The sequence below is a fragment of the Piliocolobus tephrosceles genome, chromosome 9 (assembly GCF_002776525.5).
Source record: "Piliocolobus tephrosceles isolate RC106 chromosome 9, ASM277652v3, whole genome shotgun sequence".
NCBI classification, from domain to species: domain Eukaryota; kingdom Metazoa; phylum Chordata; class Mammalia; order Primates; family Cercopithecidae; genus Piliocolobus; species Piliocolobus tephrosceles.
In genome coordinates this window covers 19,991,940-20,012,759 of record NC_045442.1, presented here as the reverse complement: position 1 = coordinate 20,012,759, position 20,820 = coordinate 19,991,940, and the positions used below count along the sequence as shown (strand labels likewise).

The following is a 20,820-nucleotide window of genomic DNA, read 5'->3' as shown; positions in this document are numbered from 1 at the left end:
ATATTTACAAAGCACCATCGCATTCACTGCATGGGATCCCACAGGGCTTTACAAACGCAACAAACTAATACACACGCTAACTAGAAGGCGCCTCTCGCCAACCCCTGCGAGGCAGCCACCTCTGGGGTGAACGGTAGCAGCTGTTGATCTGCACGGAGCCCCAGGACACAATGGCCAGGCCAGGGAGGGAAGAATGGCTGGACTCTGGGAGGCCCCACGCTGCCCCAGGCCAACACACTCAGCCTGTGTTATTCTGATCTGACAGTGTCTTTTGATTCTGCCGTCTCTCTACCTGTTATCCAAGGATCATAGCTTTGCTGGCCAAGCGGCCGCCTATTCTATTACAACCAGGGGCTTCCAACCCCTGCTAACAACAAGCCTGGGTTTAGGAAACAGTAGCTTGGTTATGCACGCAAAGGGCACATGTCCAAGGGAAACGAAAGCGTTGGAGGCCACAGTCCCATGCACAAAGGAGCGAGCTGCATTCGGATGGGATGGGCTACCATTGCAGCATCTTTCCAAACTGCGGAGTGAGACAGAGCCACTCCATCTCCAGTGACACTACTCTGAATGGCTACAGAAAGGGGTCCAGGAAACAGGAAGAGCAGGTGTCTACACCCGCTAGGACCAGGGGACCACTCCCCTCATGGTTACCCAGTACATCACCGCGGTCTTTGGAGCCATGCCCAAGTCAGAATTTTAGAGCTGGAAAGAACCTCAGTTTAGCTCAGCCCCAGTACCATTTTGCAGATAAAAAAAAAAAATGAAGACCACTGAGGAAAGTGACTGAAAGTCACGCAAACAGTTTCTCAGTTCAGTGTCCTTTCTGTTCCAAGTCCTCCCTCCTAGAACTTTAAAAAAACAAAAACAAAACAAAATCCACATTGAGTACAGATAATTTCACAAAAGTAGGCACACACTCCATGAACCACCAGTTCACTTACATCACTCAGATGCAGCGCATTGAGGCGGGCTCGGGTGAAATCGGGGTGGTCGGGGATCAGAGTGTATCTGTGCAGGGATTCTGCATCTCCGGATCTATACATGCGCTGTGGATAAGATGGGCTCATGGTAAATGGAGAACTGTGTGGGCTGAAACCACAGGGGAAAAGCAACTGACTCCCTGCCTTTCCTGACCCTCCACCTGAGTGCCCACCGCATAGAACAGAACCCAGTCCTGCCCGTGGACAGTGTCTCTCCAGAACCCACAATTTGATGGAGGATGCCTTTATAGCCAGGGTCAGATGGGGCAGCTGGTTTTAAATAGACTGTTAAAAATATTCATCAAGATCTGCTCCAAATGGGCCACAAACCAACACCACGATTGGCCATACCTGGGTATTTTACACAATAGAAGATATGCAGATATTTCAGGGAATCTTTGCAATTGAGCATTGGACATGCTTTTTACTAGTAACAAGATACAGCCTTGGCCGGGCGCGGTGGCTCACGCCTATAATCCCAGCACTTTGAGAGGCTGAGGCGGGCGGATCATGAGGTCAGGAGTTCAAGATCAGCATGGCCAACATGGTGAAACCCCGTCTCTACTAAAAACTACAAAAATTAGCCAAGCGTGGTGGCAGGTGCCTGTGGTTCCGGCTATGCGGGAGGCTGAGGCAGAAGAATCGCTTGAACCCGGGAGGTGGAGGTTGCAGTGAGCCACGATCGTGTCACTGCACCTCAGCCTGGGTGACAGGGCAAGACTGTCTCAAAAAAAAAAAAAAGGTACAGCCTCAAATGCCTTTGTTGTTTAACATTAATGGTAATAATTATAATATGCATAGTTAGTAATTTCTCTTTGTTATAAAACATCTTAATATATGTTCAAGAAATTAGTATTTTCATAGCCCACCTGGATCACAGGAAGGCACAATTTTAAAACTCCAAGATTTATCTGGTTTTTATTGTTAAAGCAGTGATTTAAGAATTACAAACAATTTCAGGAAGTGTTTGAGTCTTATGTATTTTTAAAGGTGAAACTGTAATATTCTGATCAATTCCCAAATTTAACTCAGGCTTTACAAATATGAATCGGTCAGTACAGCAGTCGGGCTATCTGTGAAATGGAGCAGCTGTCACTTTACATGTAGAACTGAATCCCTTAACAATTTCAGGGGAAAAACATTAACCTCCTATTCCTTGACATAAAGACAGGAATGAGGAAATAGGGCTAAATTATACAGAGAGTAAAAGCAGAAAGAAGCTTTAAATACAGCTGTTCCTTTTTTTTTTTTTTTTTTCCCTAACTGGGTTATATTAATCTTTTAATTCCATTGCCATCTATCAACAAGCAACATCTATCTGATCGAGTGTTTGGCAAGGGATCATCAATAATACCAAGCATTATTATCATTGTGATTTCAAATCAAACCATGACAAGGAGCACTTATTGAGAACTTACTGTGTTCCATGTACTTGCTAAAAGCTTTCTGTGCCTTTATTTAATCCTCATTTAATTCATTTAATCTTATAAAATGGTTGCTATTATTATCCTCCCCGCAACCCCAACCTCCTTTAAATAAAGGAAACAAGGTTAGAAGGGATTCAGTAACTGGCCCAAGAACATCCAGGCAATAGAAAGGTTTGCACGCCCATCTGTTCAGATCATCCAGGTAGTAGAAAGGAAGTTTGCACCCCCATCTGTCCAGAGCCTGTGTTCTTAGACCCGGACCACTGAGCAGCAGTGCTACACTGCATGCTCGGGATGAATGACAAGAAAGGACCTACCTCATTGCAGTGTATATAGCTGTTCTTGGCATGAACCAGGTCTGGGGAGTCAACCACTGTGGTGAATTTGATACTGTCTGGTTTTTTACGGTACTTGGTCTATAAGAGAAAGACAAAGATTCTCAGGAAACACAGTCAAACATCATGTATTTTTCAGGATGCAGCTTCACTCCACCTTCTCAGTACCTAACATGCCAATCATACTGTTGGAAAACAAGCCTCTCTTCTTGGTAGGTACCTAACAATCAAGAGTATAAAAAGATTCAGCTGCCTCTGTGATAAGGAACATTTTACAGGTATTTACTCTCTTGGAGAGAGGCCGCAAAATACTATGGCTCCCTACAATAAAGGAATTCAGTAAAGGGCAGTATTCAGCATCAATGTGGCCCTGCTTGGACCCTGTCCAAATACATTCTGTTATTAAGAAACTGAAGAAGGCAGTGTCACCTTCGAGGGAATTCCAGGGCATGGATCCCCAGGCTGTTAGTATGGTGAGGAGTTCAGTTAATGTAACTATTCCTGGGCAAATTTTAACACTATCAGAAATCAGAAAACCTCTGAACACAGAGTCAACTCGGTAGATGGGTGGCAAATTCCTCCTCCTCTCAATACAAAGAATGGGCCAGTTTAGATGACAATTGTACGTAACTTATTTATTGAGAACTTTCTAATACATCATGCCTTCAGTTCCTCAGCAATGAATTCATTTGGAGGGAAACCTCACTCTGTCTTGGGATTTGGTTGCACATGGCCCTCCAAAAATACTGGGAGTCCAGTGACCATGAGGCCCTTTGGGATCTCCACTCCATGAACAGATTCCTTCTTCAAAAGGAAATGCTAGCTTGCCCTTGTCACTTGTGGCGGGGACAGGTTGATGGTACCTCGCTGATGAGTTCTCCAGCCTTCTTTGCACTCTCTATCTGTGGGGATCTCAGCGCCAGCCACCCTATGCCCTTCATGCCGACCAGGTCTGACTTGTAGCGCAACTGCAGGGAGAAAATCGTGGGCTTTATCAGGAGAGTGCCTAAGACAACCACAGCTTTCAAGAAGATCCTTGATTTGTCATAGCGTTTGTAATAATGCTTCATCACAACATTTTAACATCTTCACTGGGAGTATATTCTGCATGTCGTCAAGTCAAACTGTTTGAATTTGTACATTCTGCCAGGAATTAATTAATGCATCACATACGAGATACAAGAAGGTCCCACCAGTGAACTGGCAGGATTTAAAGCAGAGAGTAACCACCTATGTGGACGATCGCATAAAGAAAGAGCTGAGATATATGCTCATATCTAAGCACCAGCTGGGATTATTTTGTTTCATTCTGCCAGCGAGGCCATTACCCGCCTGCCTAAATAGAAACATTCTGCACACTGTTCAGGCTTTGAACTCTGGGTTCAACCTCCTATGACTGGGAGCAAATCACTTTAACCAAAATGTGACTCAGTTTCTCTCTGTGATACTCAAAGTTCATAACAACCCCTCTGTTCTCATAAAAACACCTGCTAGTACTCAGGGCTAAGAGCCACTCTTTAAGTTAGATTTTTGTTCTTGTGATAATGGTAGTGGAGGGGGAAAGAAGTCAATTATAGCAGGACTTTCAAAACGGAAACAAACTTACATGCCACCAGCTAATAGTGAGTAAATCATTTTAACTTCTTCATGCCTCAGTTTACCATCTCCTCCTACTGTTACTCATTATGATTTGTTTATATTCCAAAAATGGGCTAAGCCTTATTTTCTTTCCTCATTTTAAGAGCTCGGAAGGTTAGGCTACGGCATCAGTCCTGAGAGGAAATAATAAACGGTGCTTTAAGACAGTAGGTCTGATTGGTAACGTTCCCAAATGTTGAATCTCATTACTATTCCTTGATCTGCCCACATTGCCTACAACGAGACAGTCGCCTGAATGCTTCTCTTCTTCTCTTCTCTTTATGGAAATTAGGCATTTTTTAAAGGTGGAAAAAGCCTCTCTAAGAAAATCTAAAATCTGGATCTAAACGAAGTTGATGGCATTTCTCTAATTTAGATATAAGCTCTGCTGTAACGCAAAATATCACTCCAGAAATCAGCCTCTCGGCCTTTTTAGTTTTCTTTCATTTCAGGATTCACAGCGTTCCTCACAGCTGGCCTCAAAGAGGGTCCGTTTCTGATCTACTGTCTGCTGGTTAATGCCCCTGTGCAAATTCGACTGTGCCTTCCAACTGGTGAAGGGAGACATCACTCAGGCTCAGGAGCAGGTTTCGAAACCCCATGTCAGTAAGATTGCTTTTTATACCATGATCTTTCAGTCTACACCAGCAAAGCTTTTGCCTTGCACTCTGATAAAGAACAGAGAAAATTGGATAAATTTCTAAGTTGGAGAGAATAATCCTACAGGGCCTCTTCACAGCCGGGCCTTGCTCCTTTCATAAACGAGATGAAGTGGGGAACACTCTTTCAACTTGCCTTTTGTTGAGCTGAACAGTACGATCCCAGGTAAGTCAGAAAGCAAGATGCAGGTTCCCCAAAGATCTGACTGTGCCTCCAACTCTCTTATAAATGGATTGTCTATTGATATCTCAGCTCCCAGCCCAGCTTTGACTATTCACGCAGATCCTAAAAACAACACACCTGCCCCAGACTTCATGATAAAAGAGGGGGGGCAAGGGGAGGGGAGTCAAGAAGAATCTGCTATCCAAAGATGGTTTCGAAGAAGGATTATAAGATAATGAGGGACCTTTCAAAGCTGCACAGCTGAATCTGGCTTCCCCAAATGGCAGCCTCACTTTTTTTCCCCTCTTACATATTAAGGTCTAGAAGCCTTCTTCTGATTCACACATGGGGTTACCCGGCACCCCCATTTTGGAGCGCTGTGTTGCAAATGCTCAAGCTGTAGCTTTTAGTCCCCGAGTTCTAATGCAGAAGGAATGATGTAAACCACCACACCTGGCTAATTTCTTTTATTTTCTATTTTTTAGAGATGGAGTCTCCTTATGTTGCCCAAGCTGCTCTATAACTCCTGGACTCAAGCAATCTTCCTGTCTCAGCTTCCCAAATGTGGGATTACAGGTGTGAGCCACCACGCCCAGCCTAAGGAACAGTTATTCCCATTCAGAGAAACATTTTGGTTGTCAAATGATTGTTCAGACTCTCAGCAGAGCCACCAGCTGCTGTACTGTGGGTAAGCCACACCAGTAGTGGTTAAGAGGACAGACACAGAGCACCTGGGTTCAGAATCCAGTCATCTGGGGAAGCCAAAGAGATTGAGCCAGGAGTTAAGAGGCAAGAGCTGGAAGCCTCACTGTGCCTTATCCTAGCTGTACAGGCTTGAGGAAGTCATTTTCCTACCAGCTGTGGCCTTGGGTAAGCTACTTAGATTATTGGTGCCTTATTGCCACATCCCGTAAAGAGAGAAGTCATACTGGTACCCACCTAGATATTAAATGAGATAGTTTACACAAAATGCTTATGCCAATGTCTAGCCCAGGGTAAGCGTTCCATACATTTTAGTTATTGCTGTTGTTGTTATTTCTGAGGGAGAAACTGAGTCCCAAGAGCTTAAGGAGTCTACCTTAGGTCACACAGCTGGAAGCAGAGAGGTTGGGACTGTCTCTGTGACATTTCGTGCACGTGCCTTTCCGGACTCCCAGCAGCCTGGTCTGAGACCATGAAGGGAGCAGGCAACAGCAGACTTGAGAAGCACGGAAGAGGTGATGGAGTCAGCACCTGCCTATGATGCATCTTGCCTGGACCAGGCATGCATCTCAGGTGAATTTCTGAGTCAAGCAAGACTGGGTCGGGCTGGTCCAAACTGGGCAAGACACGGGAATGAACCACAGCCACGAAGAGCTCAGCATCTCTGGGTCCCCTCTGGTCCTACCCAAAGCTTTCTTTCTGACCTGGGGAGGGCAAGGTCAGGAGAAGCAGTTGAAGGCTGGGGCTGCTCCCTTGAGATAACACCTATTTAGCACTTGTTCCCTTTTCTGTGTAATAGAACCACATGAAACTGGAGTTTTGATAATGGCTGCAATCAACCTGAAGCCTCAGAACCAGCTGAACATTTCCGGGACTCCTGTTCACAGCTTCTTCGAACCCAGACTCCCTCATTAACCAATTTGCAGCTTAAAAACAATGCGTACAGCATAATATGGTCATTTAAAATTTAAGCAGTAACATCTTAGCATTTAAAAATGTAATACATACCCTGCCTTTAAAATGTCAGCATTTAAGATGGCCAACTACAATTTCTTGGGAGGGATTCTCCTTTTTAGATTATGTTCTCTCTACTTTCTTTTTTTAGTGTGGAAATGTCCTTTCTTTTCAGAAATAACAGTGATATAAATGGTAGCTTAAGGTAACATTTGTCTTTTTCCTTCTTCCTCAGTTAGTAAAATAAAATTTGACATTATGTGGATCTCACCATTTAAAAGCCATTTTTCCCATGAATCCCAAAGTCTAAGATCATGGATCAAATCGAACCTCTTTGCTTTTGTTTTACTTTCTTTTTTTCTTTCTTTTTATTTTTCTGAGACAGGGTCTCTGGTTTTCTGTCACCCAGGCTGAAGTGCAGTAGCACAATCATGGCTCACTGCAACCTCTGCCTCCTGGGCTCAAGCCATCTTCCCACTTCAGCCTCCCAAGTAGCTGGGACAACAGGTGTGCACCACCACACCCAGCTAATTTTTTGTAGAGACAGGGTTTCATCACGTTGCCCAGGCTTGTCTCGAACTTGTGAACTCAAGTAATTCACTTGCCCTGGCCTCCCAAAGTGCTGGAATTACAAGTGTGAGCCACCACACCCAGCCCCTCTTTGCTTTTCTGATGGAGAGATGGAGGCCTGGAAAGGGAAGTGACTGCTCATGGACACACAGTGACAGCTGGACTTCCCACACACATCCTCTGACTTCCAGCTCCACCTCTCATACCTCTCCCAGGTGGCCTCCTTACCTTCCCTGGGGGCCTGTTCTGTCCCAGAAGGCTTCTGTTCTCTCAAGAAATAGGCCATTGACAAGAGGGTCCCTTGTTGGGCACCAGAAAGTCATGCTATGAGCTGTTTTGGGGGCCCTCAGGATTGCTTAGCAAATGGAAAAACTTTGTAAGTGGAACTTGGGCTGGCACTTTAGTAACTAAATCCCCCATGTGGGACCCAGATGAATGCACCCTACTCTACACTCTGCTTGATGGTGAATGACATGATATTTCAGTTCCAGCAAACTGTAATTAATAATGCAATGATAATTAAATTCATGAAATCATTACTGCAATTAATAATAATTGATTATGTGTTTAGAATACCCCACTTACTGCTATCTACAATTAATCTAGCAGTAGTCATTGCCCTGAAGGCAACCAGAATTGAGGGGCTTAGCGTAAGGAACATATTCAAACAGCTAATACTTATTCTAGTGCTTCTATGGATCAGGTGTCATGCTAACTGTTTCATATAGACCAGTTCTCCTCTGAGAACCAGATTCTCAATAGGGGATAACTTCTTCTCTCGGGGACATTTGTTTGGCAAGATTTAGAGGCACTTGTTGTCACACCGTGGGGTGGGGTGATATGGGCGCCTAGAGGATAAAGACCACAGATGTTACTGAATATCCTGAAACGCACAGGACAGGCCCCTAAAACAAACAATTAACCTGCAAAAACGTCAAAGGTGCAGACGTTGAGAAACCCCGACACAGATGACTGGTTATGTTCTAAAATGAGAGCACCTTCCTCCTAGGGATGCTGTGGGCCTAGACAGAGGACGTGAGGTGCAGTGCCTGCCACACTGCAACGCAGTCCCATTGTCATTATTGTCATGTCTCATGCCATCATGACCATGTCTGCGGCTTGGAGAAGGCATGAACTTGTCCAAGGTCACCCAGCCAGTAGTGGGGGAGCTATGGTTGGAATCTCAGAAGTCTGACTCCAGAATCTTGCACCATGATGTGGGAGGGGCCAGTGTTCTCTACCAGCCCACCTGGTGCCCCTGCTCAGGGAAGGACCTCCCTGGGGTCACCTCAGGGTCTATGCCCGTGCTGTGAGGACATGACTCCCTGCTCTGAGCTCCCCGCAAGAGAGCACGATGGTTAAGAATGGGTTCTGGAGCCCACTCTCCCTCAGCACTTCCCACATGACCTCATCCCTAAAACAGGAGTAACAGCTGTCCCCACGTCAGACTGCTTTTGCAAGTTTAAAAGCAAAGGCAAGCAGTCAGTGAGAGTCGGCAGTGGTTACAGTCTTACCATATCATCCTTGCTCTGCAGAGCCCAGGCCCTGTGACTCCATCCCCACTCACTTGGCTTCAAATAGGCCAAGGCTGCTCCTTCACTTAAGCCTCAAACAGGCCAAAGCTGCTCCTACTCAAGTCCTTGGCCTTTGAACTTGCCATTCAGTTTGCCCGGAGTTCCCTATCCCCTTCTATCTTTTCCTTAAGGCTTTTGCTCAAATACCAGCTTTTCAATGAGAGCTACCCTAATGCCCTGTTTTAAATGGCACACACGTACGCGTGTGCACACATAAACACACACACTCACGCCTCCTGCCCCACTTCCCTACTCTATATGTCTCCATAGCATGTAGAACCATTGACATATTACATATTTCATGCATTTACCATGGCCTATCTCCCTCTAGCATGACAGGAGTTTCATGAGCACAGGAATGTTTTGACTCTTTTGCTAACTGCTGCACTCTCAGGGCTTAGAATGGTGGCTAGTATACAGAATGTGCTCAATAAAGATTTTTTTTTTTTTTCTGAGAGGAAGTCTTGCTCTGTCACCCAGGCTGGAGTGCAGTGGCACGATCTCGGCTCACAGCAGCCTCTGCCTCCCGGGTTCAAGTGATTCTCCTGCCTCAGCCTCCCAAGTAGCTGGGACTACAGGCTCATGCCACCATGCCTGGCTAATTTTTGTATTTTTAATAGAGATGGGGTTTCACCATGTTGGTCAGGCTAGTCTCAAACTCCTGACCTCATGATCCACCTGGCTCGGCCTCCCAAAGTGTTGGGATTACAGGCATGAGCCACCGTGCCTAGCCCTCAATAAAGAGTTGTTGAATGAGTCAACAAATGATTCCAACCTAAATGACATAGACCCAGCAAATCGTTGTTTGGGGAAGGCAGACAGGGGCAGGAGAACCCAAAAGACTAAGGAAGAAGCAGAGATTGACACCCAGGTTTGGTGAAAGGAGAAAGGCCAGGGGCTGGTTTGCATTTCACAAGGCCACCCCTACCTCACTCTGCAGGGCGTGGGCTTTCTTGGCCCAGGCCATCTTCAGGTCCTCGGGCAGTGCTGTGAACTCGTGACACTGTGTCCTGTAGTCGTGGTTGCTGGCCAGAGCCTGGGCCTTCCTGGCATGGACCAGGTGTACCATGTCCATGGGCAGATGGAACTGGGCTTGGCTGCTGGTCGCCCCCCTCCTGTACTGAAGCTCGCTCTGCAGCTGGCCCATGCGCCGACAGTGCTGGATTCGGGGGTCGTCACTTACACTCTGGGGCCCTATGAGTTTCCCTCGCTCCTTCACAAAGTCATGTCTGTAGAGAAACTGCAAGAAAGGGCCGGCCGGTCAAATTCTATCTGTGCATTTTCATTGCAGACTCTAGAAAAATCACTTGTTCTTACACTAGGAGGTGATGATTATAAGAAAAACCACAGTGGGGTTGGCCTGAGAGCGTGCCTTCCTCCCTGGGGGATGGACAATTAAAACATCGCTCCGTTCTTCCTATCTAATTAAAATCAGATCCTCAGAACCAAAGGAAGGGCTTCACTCCCCTTACATGTCCTATGACCAAAAGGAATTTATCAAAAAGGGTGAAAGAGAAACTTGTGCTTTATCCATTTGCACTTGGCAAAACATTAAACCCAAAAGACAGGATCCATTTATTTGAAGTCCACATTTTTCTATGATTTGTTTGTGGGAAAGAGAAAGTCACCTTCATGTCCCAAAGCTATGGATGTTATCAACAGAGTGGCTGAAACACAGCCATCAAATCCTAACACCAATGCGTGAAACTACAGAGAGCCAAGAGGGAGATGTGTTCCGGCTGTATTGCAATTTCTATCGAGAGTTCTCGTTCTAAATCTGGGTGGAGTTAGAAGACAGGCAGTTCGTGCATTACAAGGGGATCGTAGCCTAGACGTTGCAATTAGAAATAAATCATCATATCCCTCCTGCTAGAGACCTTTGCCTGAATTTAGCTTCTGGTTAACAGAGCCTTTCTTTTCCCCCTCAGTCAAAGAATCTTATCCATAACTAATATATTCTGCAGGTGACATCCTGTCTCGCATGGTTATAGATTTGCTTTAATTCAGGAAAATCAGCCGTAGACATTGTTTTACACGAAGTTAACAGAAATTAGGCAAGATGGAAGGTCATATCATTCAACTCACATCACTGGCTATATCTCCAGAGGCCCGGGCAGCCTGGAAGGGGAGCGCTTCTATTGTCAGCTTGTAGCCTTGAGCACGAAGATTATGCCAAGACTCTTTGTATTTTGCCTAAAGTGGGAACACATGTAAATCTTTTTTTAAAAATTACATGAATCAACGAGCAAAGGTCACCCCTTTCATTTATAGCACGGTGTTCCAGAATCTATTTCTGTTTTGTGCAGCAAATCTCATTAGTACACACCCTGGGTACACTCACAGACTCACATTTGTGAGAAGGTATATTTAACATGGGCATCTAAGCTACACACTTTAAAAAGCTTCTGTGAAGGCCAGAAAGGTCAGTGTTGGGTCACTTTACAGATGCAGACATACATGGCTTTGGAGCATGCTTGAACTTAAGCAACAAAACGGCTTACGTCACTCAGGTTGGCTGCATTCGTTTTTGCTCGGATAAACTCGGGCAGACCAAGGGTCATTGTATACTGGTGTCTTGCATCCTCTCCAGCTGCTTTATACAGGCGCTGAGCAAAAATAATAATAATAATAATAATAATAATAATAATAATAATAATAATAATAATGCAAGAGGTAAGTGCTGTGCATTTCTGCAGTGCTGGAAGTCCCTCAATGGCAGTTGAGGAAACACGATAGCAAAAACCCATTCATTGTGTCATGGATAGATCTCTAGTCTTGGGGAAGATGTTCATTTCAATAAAGACAATCTTTCATGAGTCAAGTCGAGTGATGTAAAAGGAATATGTAAGGAATGGCAATGTGCTTTGCTGAATAATAGGCCAATGAAAGAAAAATAAATTTAAGAATACTCCCGAGGTTCTTTATATTGTAGACTTTGTCCTTGACGACATAACATAAAGGTCATACAAAGACCTGGGAAATTTAGGAGAAGGGAGGTGGAAGGGACGTCTCCAAACCCTTGCCTATACCCTTTACTAAAGCCCCAGGATCCTTTCCGCTGGTGAATCACACCAATGCTGCCCTGGATGGCCTCGTCTTGTACAAAAACGTCCATTCTTGTGATTAGAAATGGGTCTATGAGCCGGGCATGGTGTCTGATGCCTATAATCTCAGTACTTTGGGTGGCTGAGGCCGGTGGATCACGAGGTCAGGAGTTCAAGACCAGCCTGGCCAACATGGTGAAACCTCATCTCTACTAAAAATACAAAACTTAGGGCCGGGCGCAGTGGCTCATGCCTGTAATCCCAGCACTTTGGGAGGCCGAGGTGGACGGATCACCTGAGTTCGGGAGTTTGAGACCAGCCTGACCAAGATGGAGAAACCCCATCTGTACTAAAATACAAAATTAGCCTGGCATGGTGGCAGGCATCTGTAATCCCAGCTACTTGGGAGTCTGAGGCAGGAAAATTGCTTGAACCCAAGAGGCAGAGGTTGCAGTGAGCAGAGATCATGCCACTGCACTCCAACCTGGGCGACAGAGCGAGACTCTGTCTCAAACAAACAAACAAACAAAAATTAGCCAGGCATGGTGGCAGGAGCCTGTAATCCCAGCACTCAGGAGGCTGAGGCAGGAAAATCACTTGAACCCGGAAGGCAGAGGTTGCAGCAAGCCGAGATACCACCACTGCACTCCATCCTGGGTGAAAGAGCGAAACTCCGTCTCAAAAAAAAAACGAGAGAAAAAGAAATCGGCCTATGGTTGCCGAGTTCGCTAAGGCCAGAGGCCAGGAGAGAAGGCATTGTTATCCCACAGCACAAAGCTCATAAAGTAGGCAGAAAAGATTAAATAGGAATTTAAAAGTGATACTACCACTCTAAAAGATGATGAATTCCATCCCTTATCCCAAGCTGCCATTTCTTACTTTTCAGCTGGAGTAAGTAGGAACTAATAGTGTAAATAACCAAATCTCAGCTGACTTCCAGAAGTTAGAGTCAGAAGGAGAATCTTAAAAACCAAAGATAGAGTCAGAAGGAGAATCCTAAAACCTAAAGGTGGTTCAAAATGTAATTCTCTGCCAAGCTCACCTATTTCGAACCTGTAAGAGAGCCACTATGAATAAGTAGAATCGATGAGGCTGGAATGATAATTTTATGGAATGAGATTCCTTCCTTTGCACCTACCCTCTGCTGGATACATGAAAGTGTAAATTGGGTAAATGGTGAGTGAGAAGAGGTGAAGGTAGAGAATTGAGAAGCCTGACAAACATCTTACAATATAACTGTCCTTGGATAACCACAAATCCTCCCACATCAGATTGACAATGTAAAATTGGTTAACCAATATTTGCCTAGACAGAACAAATGAATTATAGACCAGTACTTCTCAGACCTTAATGTGCCAAAGAATCATCTTATGATCCTGTCAAATGACCATTTGGAGTCAGTAGAGCTGAGGTTGTGCCTTGCCAGTATGCTCCCAGGCAATGCTAATGTAGCTGGTCTGGGATTGCACTTGGAAAGCGAGACTACAGACGATCCCAGATTCCCAACTGGGCTTTCATTTCCTCTGGAAAATGTTTAGGCTTCATATAATGACATTCTTTTCTTTCCAAACCTCCACATAAACACCCATGCTCTTTCTCACCCCATACACATTCACATGTGTTTTTGACAATCCAGCAGTTTTTTTAAAAGACCATTCCAAAGCCATCAGGAGATTTTACCTCATTCGTTATCTGGTTGCTGAACTTCGCATGAAGGAGGTTGGGAGTGTCTGTCACAGCTGTGTACTTGAATGAGTGGGGATGCTGCCGATATTTACTCTGAATTCACACACAAGAAGGGAAGAAGAAGACTCCGTAAGGGATAAAAACCAGAAGCAGAACCAGTTCTTTAAGTATTAGCCATAAAGCCTCATTTTGCAAAGCTTGCAAGTCTATCACTCCAGAATCCAGGTTGTCACCTGCCTTTGTGACCGCAAAACTCACTGGGATGAGGAAGCAGAGAGGAGGACAGGATGGACTGAATCAGACCCTTCTAAATGGGAAAGGGAGATTTAGTCCTTTGCCATGAATGTGAACCTGACTATTTAAACTTGTGGTTTGTTCCAGATCTTTGCTGGACAGAGACCCAGTGCTCCTCCGCCTTGATGGCATACCACAAACTGCAGCTTAAAAAAAAACAGACATGCCGGGTGTAGTGGCTCATGCCTGTAATCCCAGCACTTTAGGAGGCCAAGGCGGTGGGATCCCCTAAGGTCAGGAGTTCGAGACCATCCTGGCCAACATGGCGAAACCCTGTCTCTACTAAAAATACAAAAGTTAGCTGGGCATGGTGGTGCACATCTGTAATTCCAGGTACTTGGGAGGCTGAGGCATGAGAATTACTTGAACTCAGGAGGCGGAGGTTTCAGTGGGCTGAGATCGCACCATTGTACTCCAGCCTGGGTGATAGAGTGAGACTGTCTCTAAATAAATAAATAAATAAGTAAATGAACTAACTAAAAAATAAATAAAAATAAATAAAATTTAAAAATAGGTGTGCCTACACCCCACCCTGAGAGACTGGGATTCAGTAAATTAGTCAGTGGGGCCCAGGTCTCTGCATTTCTTAAGGTTTTTAAGGTTCTGATGCACCATGAGGTACAGAGACCACTTGCTTTAGAGATTTCACTGGAAAAGCAAAGCATGAGGTTAAATCCAAACTTCCCTAGTAGGCAAAACATAAGCTTATCTGAGCACTCAGGCTGACTGCCAAAGACCTTTTACTTCCAGTATCGTCCATTATCCCCTCTTGTCCCTGCATCTACCATGAATAAAAGTCTCGTCACCCTCCCAGGGGTGAGCAAGATTCCCCAGGAAATCAGAAAGCTTAGAATTCTAAGACTTCTGTATTTTTGACAAGAAATTATCACCATTTCAAGCTTGTAGTAACCATTTCATATACAGCTGCCAGAAAAGCACAGTGCTTAGATTAGTGCTAATCCTCACGAAAATTAAAAAAGAGGGGCCTGAGTATACCCATTAGATTAATTAAGAAGTGGAGGCTCAGAGAGGGGTAGGTCACTGGCTTGAGGTCACACAGCAAATCAGTGCTGGCCTGGAATGTCAAGCTCCCTCTGTTGGTCTTCAAAGCCTGCTTTGTTTGCACTGTACCACAGGGCCACTCTTCAAAGGGACACAGGGAAAGAATATTTCATGGGCCAGTGAATAATCCTTATATGTTAATAGAGGAACTGGCTCCATATCCTCAAAGCTGTCTTAAATGGCATGCAGTCTGAAGGGAGAATCTAGTAAGAAAAAAAAAAAAAAAAAGGCCAGCCCAGGGGTTAGGCAGTGAGTCACTGCTGCTAAAAGTTTAACATCCAACTGGCTTTAGTGGTAAGAAACAAACTGATTGGCTGGGCGCAGTGGCTTACGCCTGTAATCCCAAAACTTTGGGAGGCCACATTGGGCGGATCACTTGAGGTCAGGAATTCGAGACCAGCCTGGCTAACATGGTGAAACCCCGTCTCTACTAAAAATATAAAAATTAGCCAGGCATAGTGACACTCACCTGTAATCTCAGCTACCAAGGAGGCTGAGGCAGGAGAATCGCTTGAACCCAGGAGACGGAGGTTGCAGTGAGCTGAGATCATGCCACTGTACTCCAGCCTGGGTGACAGAGCGAGACTCCATCTCAAAGAAAGAAAGAAAGAAAGAAAGAAAGAAAGAAAGAAAGAAAGAAAGAAAGAAAGGAAGGAAGGAAGGAAGGAAGGAAGGAAGGAAGGAAGGAAGGAAGGAAGAGAGAAAGAAGGAAAGAAAAACTAACTGATTGTCCTCTGCTGTGGAAATATGCCCTGGACACTCAACACCAGCATCCACAGTTACCTCACTGATGAGTTCCGATGCTTTCTTCCTCCCTTCAATCTCTAACGTGCCTGGAATGACACAGGCAACGCCTCGCATAAAGTTCAGGTCCGACCGGTACAAATTCTAGAAGGAGTAATAAATACAAAGAATCAGAAAAGCCAAGCTCTCAGAACAAGGGAGCAAAGCAAAACCAGAGGTCTCAGGACACAGCATCTGACAGCGTCATAATTAGAACTCAAGGATGAACCCATCCCTCCGGATACATTAAACTCAGCCAACACACAAACGCTTCTTGGTAAATGCTCACTAGGGGGGAAGCAATGTAGGTCAGAAGAAAATAATTCTGCTGTCACTTGTCTCAGTGTAGCTGTTCCAGGGAAGCAAGACAGATTTTTATTTTAATGTGGGCTATCAAAAAATAAACACTGAAGCGGATTGTGGTTAGAAAGTCAGTTGTCTTGGGGCAAATGTGGAAATGGTCTAACAGGTCTTCTAAAACAAAATCCAGCAGCAGCGGGTGGCATTAATTAATCATGGGTTAAGAAAGAACTAATAAATAAATCCAAAAGAATCTGGCAAAGGCCTGCCTGAGTTCCCGTGGGTGGGGGCCAGTGTGTGTACCTGAGTGATTTGGGCTGATAGTTTAAAGAGTCCCCAAATTCACTCCCCTTCAGCCAGTGAGGTGCCCCCTGGGCGTGCTGCCTTCCAATCGCTATCACAACCAGAGGCTGGGCAAGCGAGGGCTCCGCTCAAGTGACAAACGGGCCCCCGAGATAAGCGTGGCAGCTCCCTCGTTCCTACAGCTGCTCTCAGTTTCCTGACAGTTTATGTCATTCAGTAAATGCTGTACACAGGCGTAAAATCCAAACAGACGACAGACACCCAGATCTGAGTGCCGCTCAGATCGCAGGCACTGCCAAACCAGGAAAGAGATTTTGTGCGGAGTTTTCCTTTCCTAAGCAGGCCCATTACCTGCAAATTTCATAGCATGGAAACCTAGCAAACTGGGGAACAAGGTAACTAGAGAACAGGATGTGGATACTGGTTGGGAAGAACATTCTGGCTCTCCTTGGGAGTGAGGAAGTCTCCAATGCCTCCTGACCCTCCTGGGCCTGTCTGCTTCAGAAATCGGGCATCAGGAGTGAGAAATGCACGTCAGAGGAGTACAAAGACTCCTCAAAGGAACCCAGGGAGGGTCTCCAGGGCCCTGCTTTCCCTCTCCTCTCCCTGAAGTGCATCAGTCCTGACAGGTTCTGAGCAGCCTCTCCCAACAGATCTTAGCCCTCCTCAGAAGGCGGGTGGCACAGGAATGCATGAAGCACCAACAGGAATCCTTCCTGCGACTTGAGGCCAGAGGCAACATCATTGGCAAATCTTAAACATGCACAACCATGAACCTTGAGGGCATCTTTGTCATTCGAACCTCAAGTTCAAATCCCAGCACTCCCTTTCTCACTATAGCTGTGTGATCTTGGGCAAGATATTTAACTTCTCTGCATTTCACTGTAATTTCTCTGTAAAATTAGGATAAACTAATGATATGGGCTGACTGTGAGATAATCCATAAAACAATGCTTCGAGTGCAGCAAAAAATAATAAATGGTGGTTATGATTAGATTTGCGTAACTGTGTTTAAGGGCTGTACAGGAACTCTCAGACTGAGTTTCAAAATAAGACTTGGTTTAGGATTTCTCATTTCTAGAGATTTCACTGAGCCAACAGGAGCTTGGAGGTCACTGCCTTGAGGGCCTGAGAGAAGAAGGGCCCCCGAGAAAGAGGCCAGGTCTCCTTACCTCGCTCTGCAATTTGTGAGCTTTCTTGGCACAGCTCAGCCTCAGGTCTTCTGCCAAGGAAGTGTACTGGGGCAGTGGATGTTTGTAGTCCTGGTCGCTGGCCAGGGTCTGAGCCTTCTTGGCATGCACCAGGGCAGCCATGTCCAACGGCAGATGGAACTGCGCCTTTGAGTGTTCAAAGCCTTTCTTATAATTCACCTAGAGGGGTAGACAGAGCAACAGCGGCTATTTCAAAGCCACTATTTGCAACGGGACCAACTGCAATGCAATTGTCCAGAGGTAAGCCCAGGGGAAGTTCTTGGCAGGGGCAGTGCTCCTTTCTTACAGAGACTGGCCTAATAAGCAGGACTTGTCTCCAGGCCCTGACACTTACTACCCCCAGCTCCTGGAGGTCATTGATCTGATGAAGATGGCCCATGGTTCCCTCATTTGGGGAACATACAAAAGTTCAAGTAACAGTAAATAATGTCAGTGATTCCCTTGCTCAAATTTTAGATCTTTCTATTTTTCAGAGGCAAGAAGATGCATCGCTCCCTGCCCACCATATTTTTTCCCATCACCCAGTCAAGTTCAGGCATGAGGGATTCTCCTCTAACACTAGCTAAGGAAGAGCTTCTTCAAAGCATTCAGTGATTTTCCTCATCAACGTGGGAGCCAGGAACAGTGGGGAGATGCTTGGAGAGTCAGTCCTCAGGGATAGGCGTTCCCAAAAGCCCAACACACATTCTGGGAGAGGGAGGGGAAGACCCATTCCAAACCATAGGTTCCACTATAGTCCTTGGAGGAGCTGTGTTTAAAGGTCTGGGAAACTCACTCTGGAAATAATCAGATGCAGAATCACCATCTCTTCCTCATCCTCCTTTGTCCTTCCATTGTCTTTCATTGCTCTGGCCAGCCCTCCCTGACCTCCTACCCCCACTTCCATTCATTCTGTCCTCACCCCTAGCATAATGCCAAGGACAATTCATATCCAACCTCATATTCTTATGTCAGCAACTCAGGATGGAAAGGAAAAAAAAAGTTATGAATGGGGAAACTGAGGCAGAATACAAAATGGCAGAGAGAATGTGAAGTTGTGGAAAGACCATGAGAGGTAGAACTGGCTCCACGGCTTGGCTCTGCCTCTATCTAGCTGACCTTGGACAAGAGACTGAATCACTCAGAGTTTCTACTTCCCTATGAGAAAATAAGGAAGAATAACAAGATGGAGTTCCTAGAGATAGTCTGACAGTTAACTGGGACACTGTATATAAAAGCACTTAGCCCTCTGTAACATGCTGGATACAGATTTCATCATCAATGTTAGCCAACTCACATATGTGCAAGGAGACAGCGCCTACCACACATTTGCCAGTCTCCAGAGGGTCATAACCAACAATGACAGGGTCATTGCAAACTCAGACGCCTACAGGGGACAGGCAGGTAGCATAAAGGAGTAAAGCAGGAAGTGAAGAGGAGGGTGGCTGCCTGGCCTACTGCATGGATCCCTTCTAAATGGAGCTATTGGTCAGGAAGCCACTTCAACCAACTGTAGCCTTAAGGAATCCGGGTCCAGCTTCTGGCCAGAGGCCTAACACTTTTATATAAAATTTTCCATTTTTAAAAATTTGCAATTAATCCACTCTGCAGACCAAATGAAACACCCCTGGAGGCCAAACCCAGCCCAGGGTCAAATCCAGATGAGTGGCCAGTGACCACTGGTCAAAATCATAGAATGCCCAGCCCAGAAGGGAACTAAGGGATCAACCAGTCCAGCATCTCATTTTTACAGAGGAAGAAGCTGTAGCCTGGAGGGACAAGTGATTTAACAATGTCACATAGCAAGTTAGTAACAGAACCAATACCCACATCCAGAAGGACAAACGAGGTTAGGTTGCTGTGCAGTGAGCATTGTCAGGTGGGGGGCCCACAGCCGCTGATGCCTCTCCCCCTACTTACATCACTCTGCAGTGAGGTCGCATACACTGAATGTGCAAGGCTGATATCATCTTCCAAGCTCCGGGAACCAAGCATCTGTCCTTTCATTTTCTCAAATGCCTCTTTGTATTTGTACTAAAGGGAAAGAGAGCGGGAGAGAGGAACAGCTCAGGGATAAGGGACACAGAATGGAAGAGGTGGGCATTGGGTGAAATGTTTTGTTCTTTTGACAGTAACTGGGTGAGTTAAAAGAAAATGCGCGGGAGTCGTCAAAAGGGCTATTCTTTCATATGCAAGACTCCCAATGACTAAAGGGCTCGGCTGTGAAATGGCAGGACGTATTAGCACGTGGGCGGCCCCGTGCTGGAGGAAGGTGGGTGCATTGTTAGTCATCTCTTCACGTGGACTCTCTTTATGAACACCTTGGTGAAGGGTGCATTTCATCTGCCCAGGGTCTATGTTTACAGTCCAGCATTTGGCTTTGTATCCCAGGCTGGGGAAGTTTTTGTTGCAAGATTTGTTCTTTCTCATTGGTCATTCCCTGATTGCCCTGACACAGTCAGTTCAGAGAGGACAGGGAATTACCCATAGGCAAAAGAAGGCAGGGGATAGGGGTAAAAGGAGTGAAAACTGGTTAGTGTTGAACATTGTCACAGGAATGGGGTGAATGCTTACATCACTTATGATTTCACCAGAAGCCTTTGCTGCTTGGAATGGAAGGGCATCCAACCTCAGTTTATAGCCACCATCTCGAAGTTTGCTCCAGGATTCCTTATAACGTGTCTGTCAGGAAGATGTGCACAAGGAAAGACCTTTAAGCGACCTGGTGGTTTCCTAAACTCTGGCTTACCAAACTGGGAATCTGGTTCGTGGTGGGTCCCCTCCCTCCCTGGCCAGTTGGAATTAGAGGTCATGGTGGCTTAGCTAAACCCACATGAGTTGGATCCTGCCTCGTGCCCACCATTGGAGGTGGGCAGGGGATGCGGTTGAGGGGGAACAGGTTGAGGCATAGAGGGGAGGGGAAGCAAAGGCTTTAGAGTCAAACAGATACAGATTTTTCTAAGCAGCAATTTGATTGGAAGAAGGAGGCACGAGATTGCATATGAGTAGTGCTTTATGTCAGATAAAGAAAAGTCAGACATCTCTATCAAAGAACAGAAATGGTGGGCAGGGGAGCTGACAGATTTTGGAGAGGAGGAGTTAAGCCCCAAGTCTTCCCTTGGTATAGCCACTGGATATACTCAGCTATATTCT

At 45.6% G+C, this 20,820-nt stretch overlaps 1 protein-coding gene across 4 annotated transcripts in view; it reads right to left on the bottom strand.

Moving 5' to 3' along the window:
* NRAP (nebulin related anchoring protein) overlaps positions 1-20,820 on the bottom strand; it is a 75,896-nt gene that overhangs the window by 5,850 nt on the left and 49,226 nt on the right. For all 4 annotated transcript variants that reach the window (XM_023206632.1, XM_023206633.1, XM_023206635.1 and 1 more), the window contains 11 exons: positions 20,242-20,349; positions 19,588-19,701; positions 17,650-17,847; positions 15,875-15,979; positions 13,730-13,828; positions 11,507-11,611; positions 11,091-11,198; positions 9,934-10,245; positions 3,609-3,713; positions 2,728-2,826; positions 945-1,049 (listed from right to left, as the gene is read on the bottom strand). In XM_023206632.1, the coding sequence (XP_023062400.1) occupies positions 945-1,049; positions 2,728-2,826; positions 3,609-3,713; positions 9,934-10,245; positions 11,091-11,198; positions 11,507-11,611; positions 13,730-13,828; positions 15,875-15,979; positions 17,650-17,847; positions 19,588-19,701; positions 20,242-20,349 (1,458 nt within the window). The remainder of the gene's footprint in view (positions 1-944; positions 1,050-2,727; positions 2,827-3,608; positions 3,714-9,933; positions 10,246-11,090; positions 11,199-11,506; positions 11,612-13,729; positions 13,829-15,874; positions 15,980-17,649; positions 17,848-19,587; positions 19,702-20,241; positions 20,350-20,820) is intronic.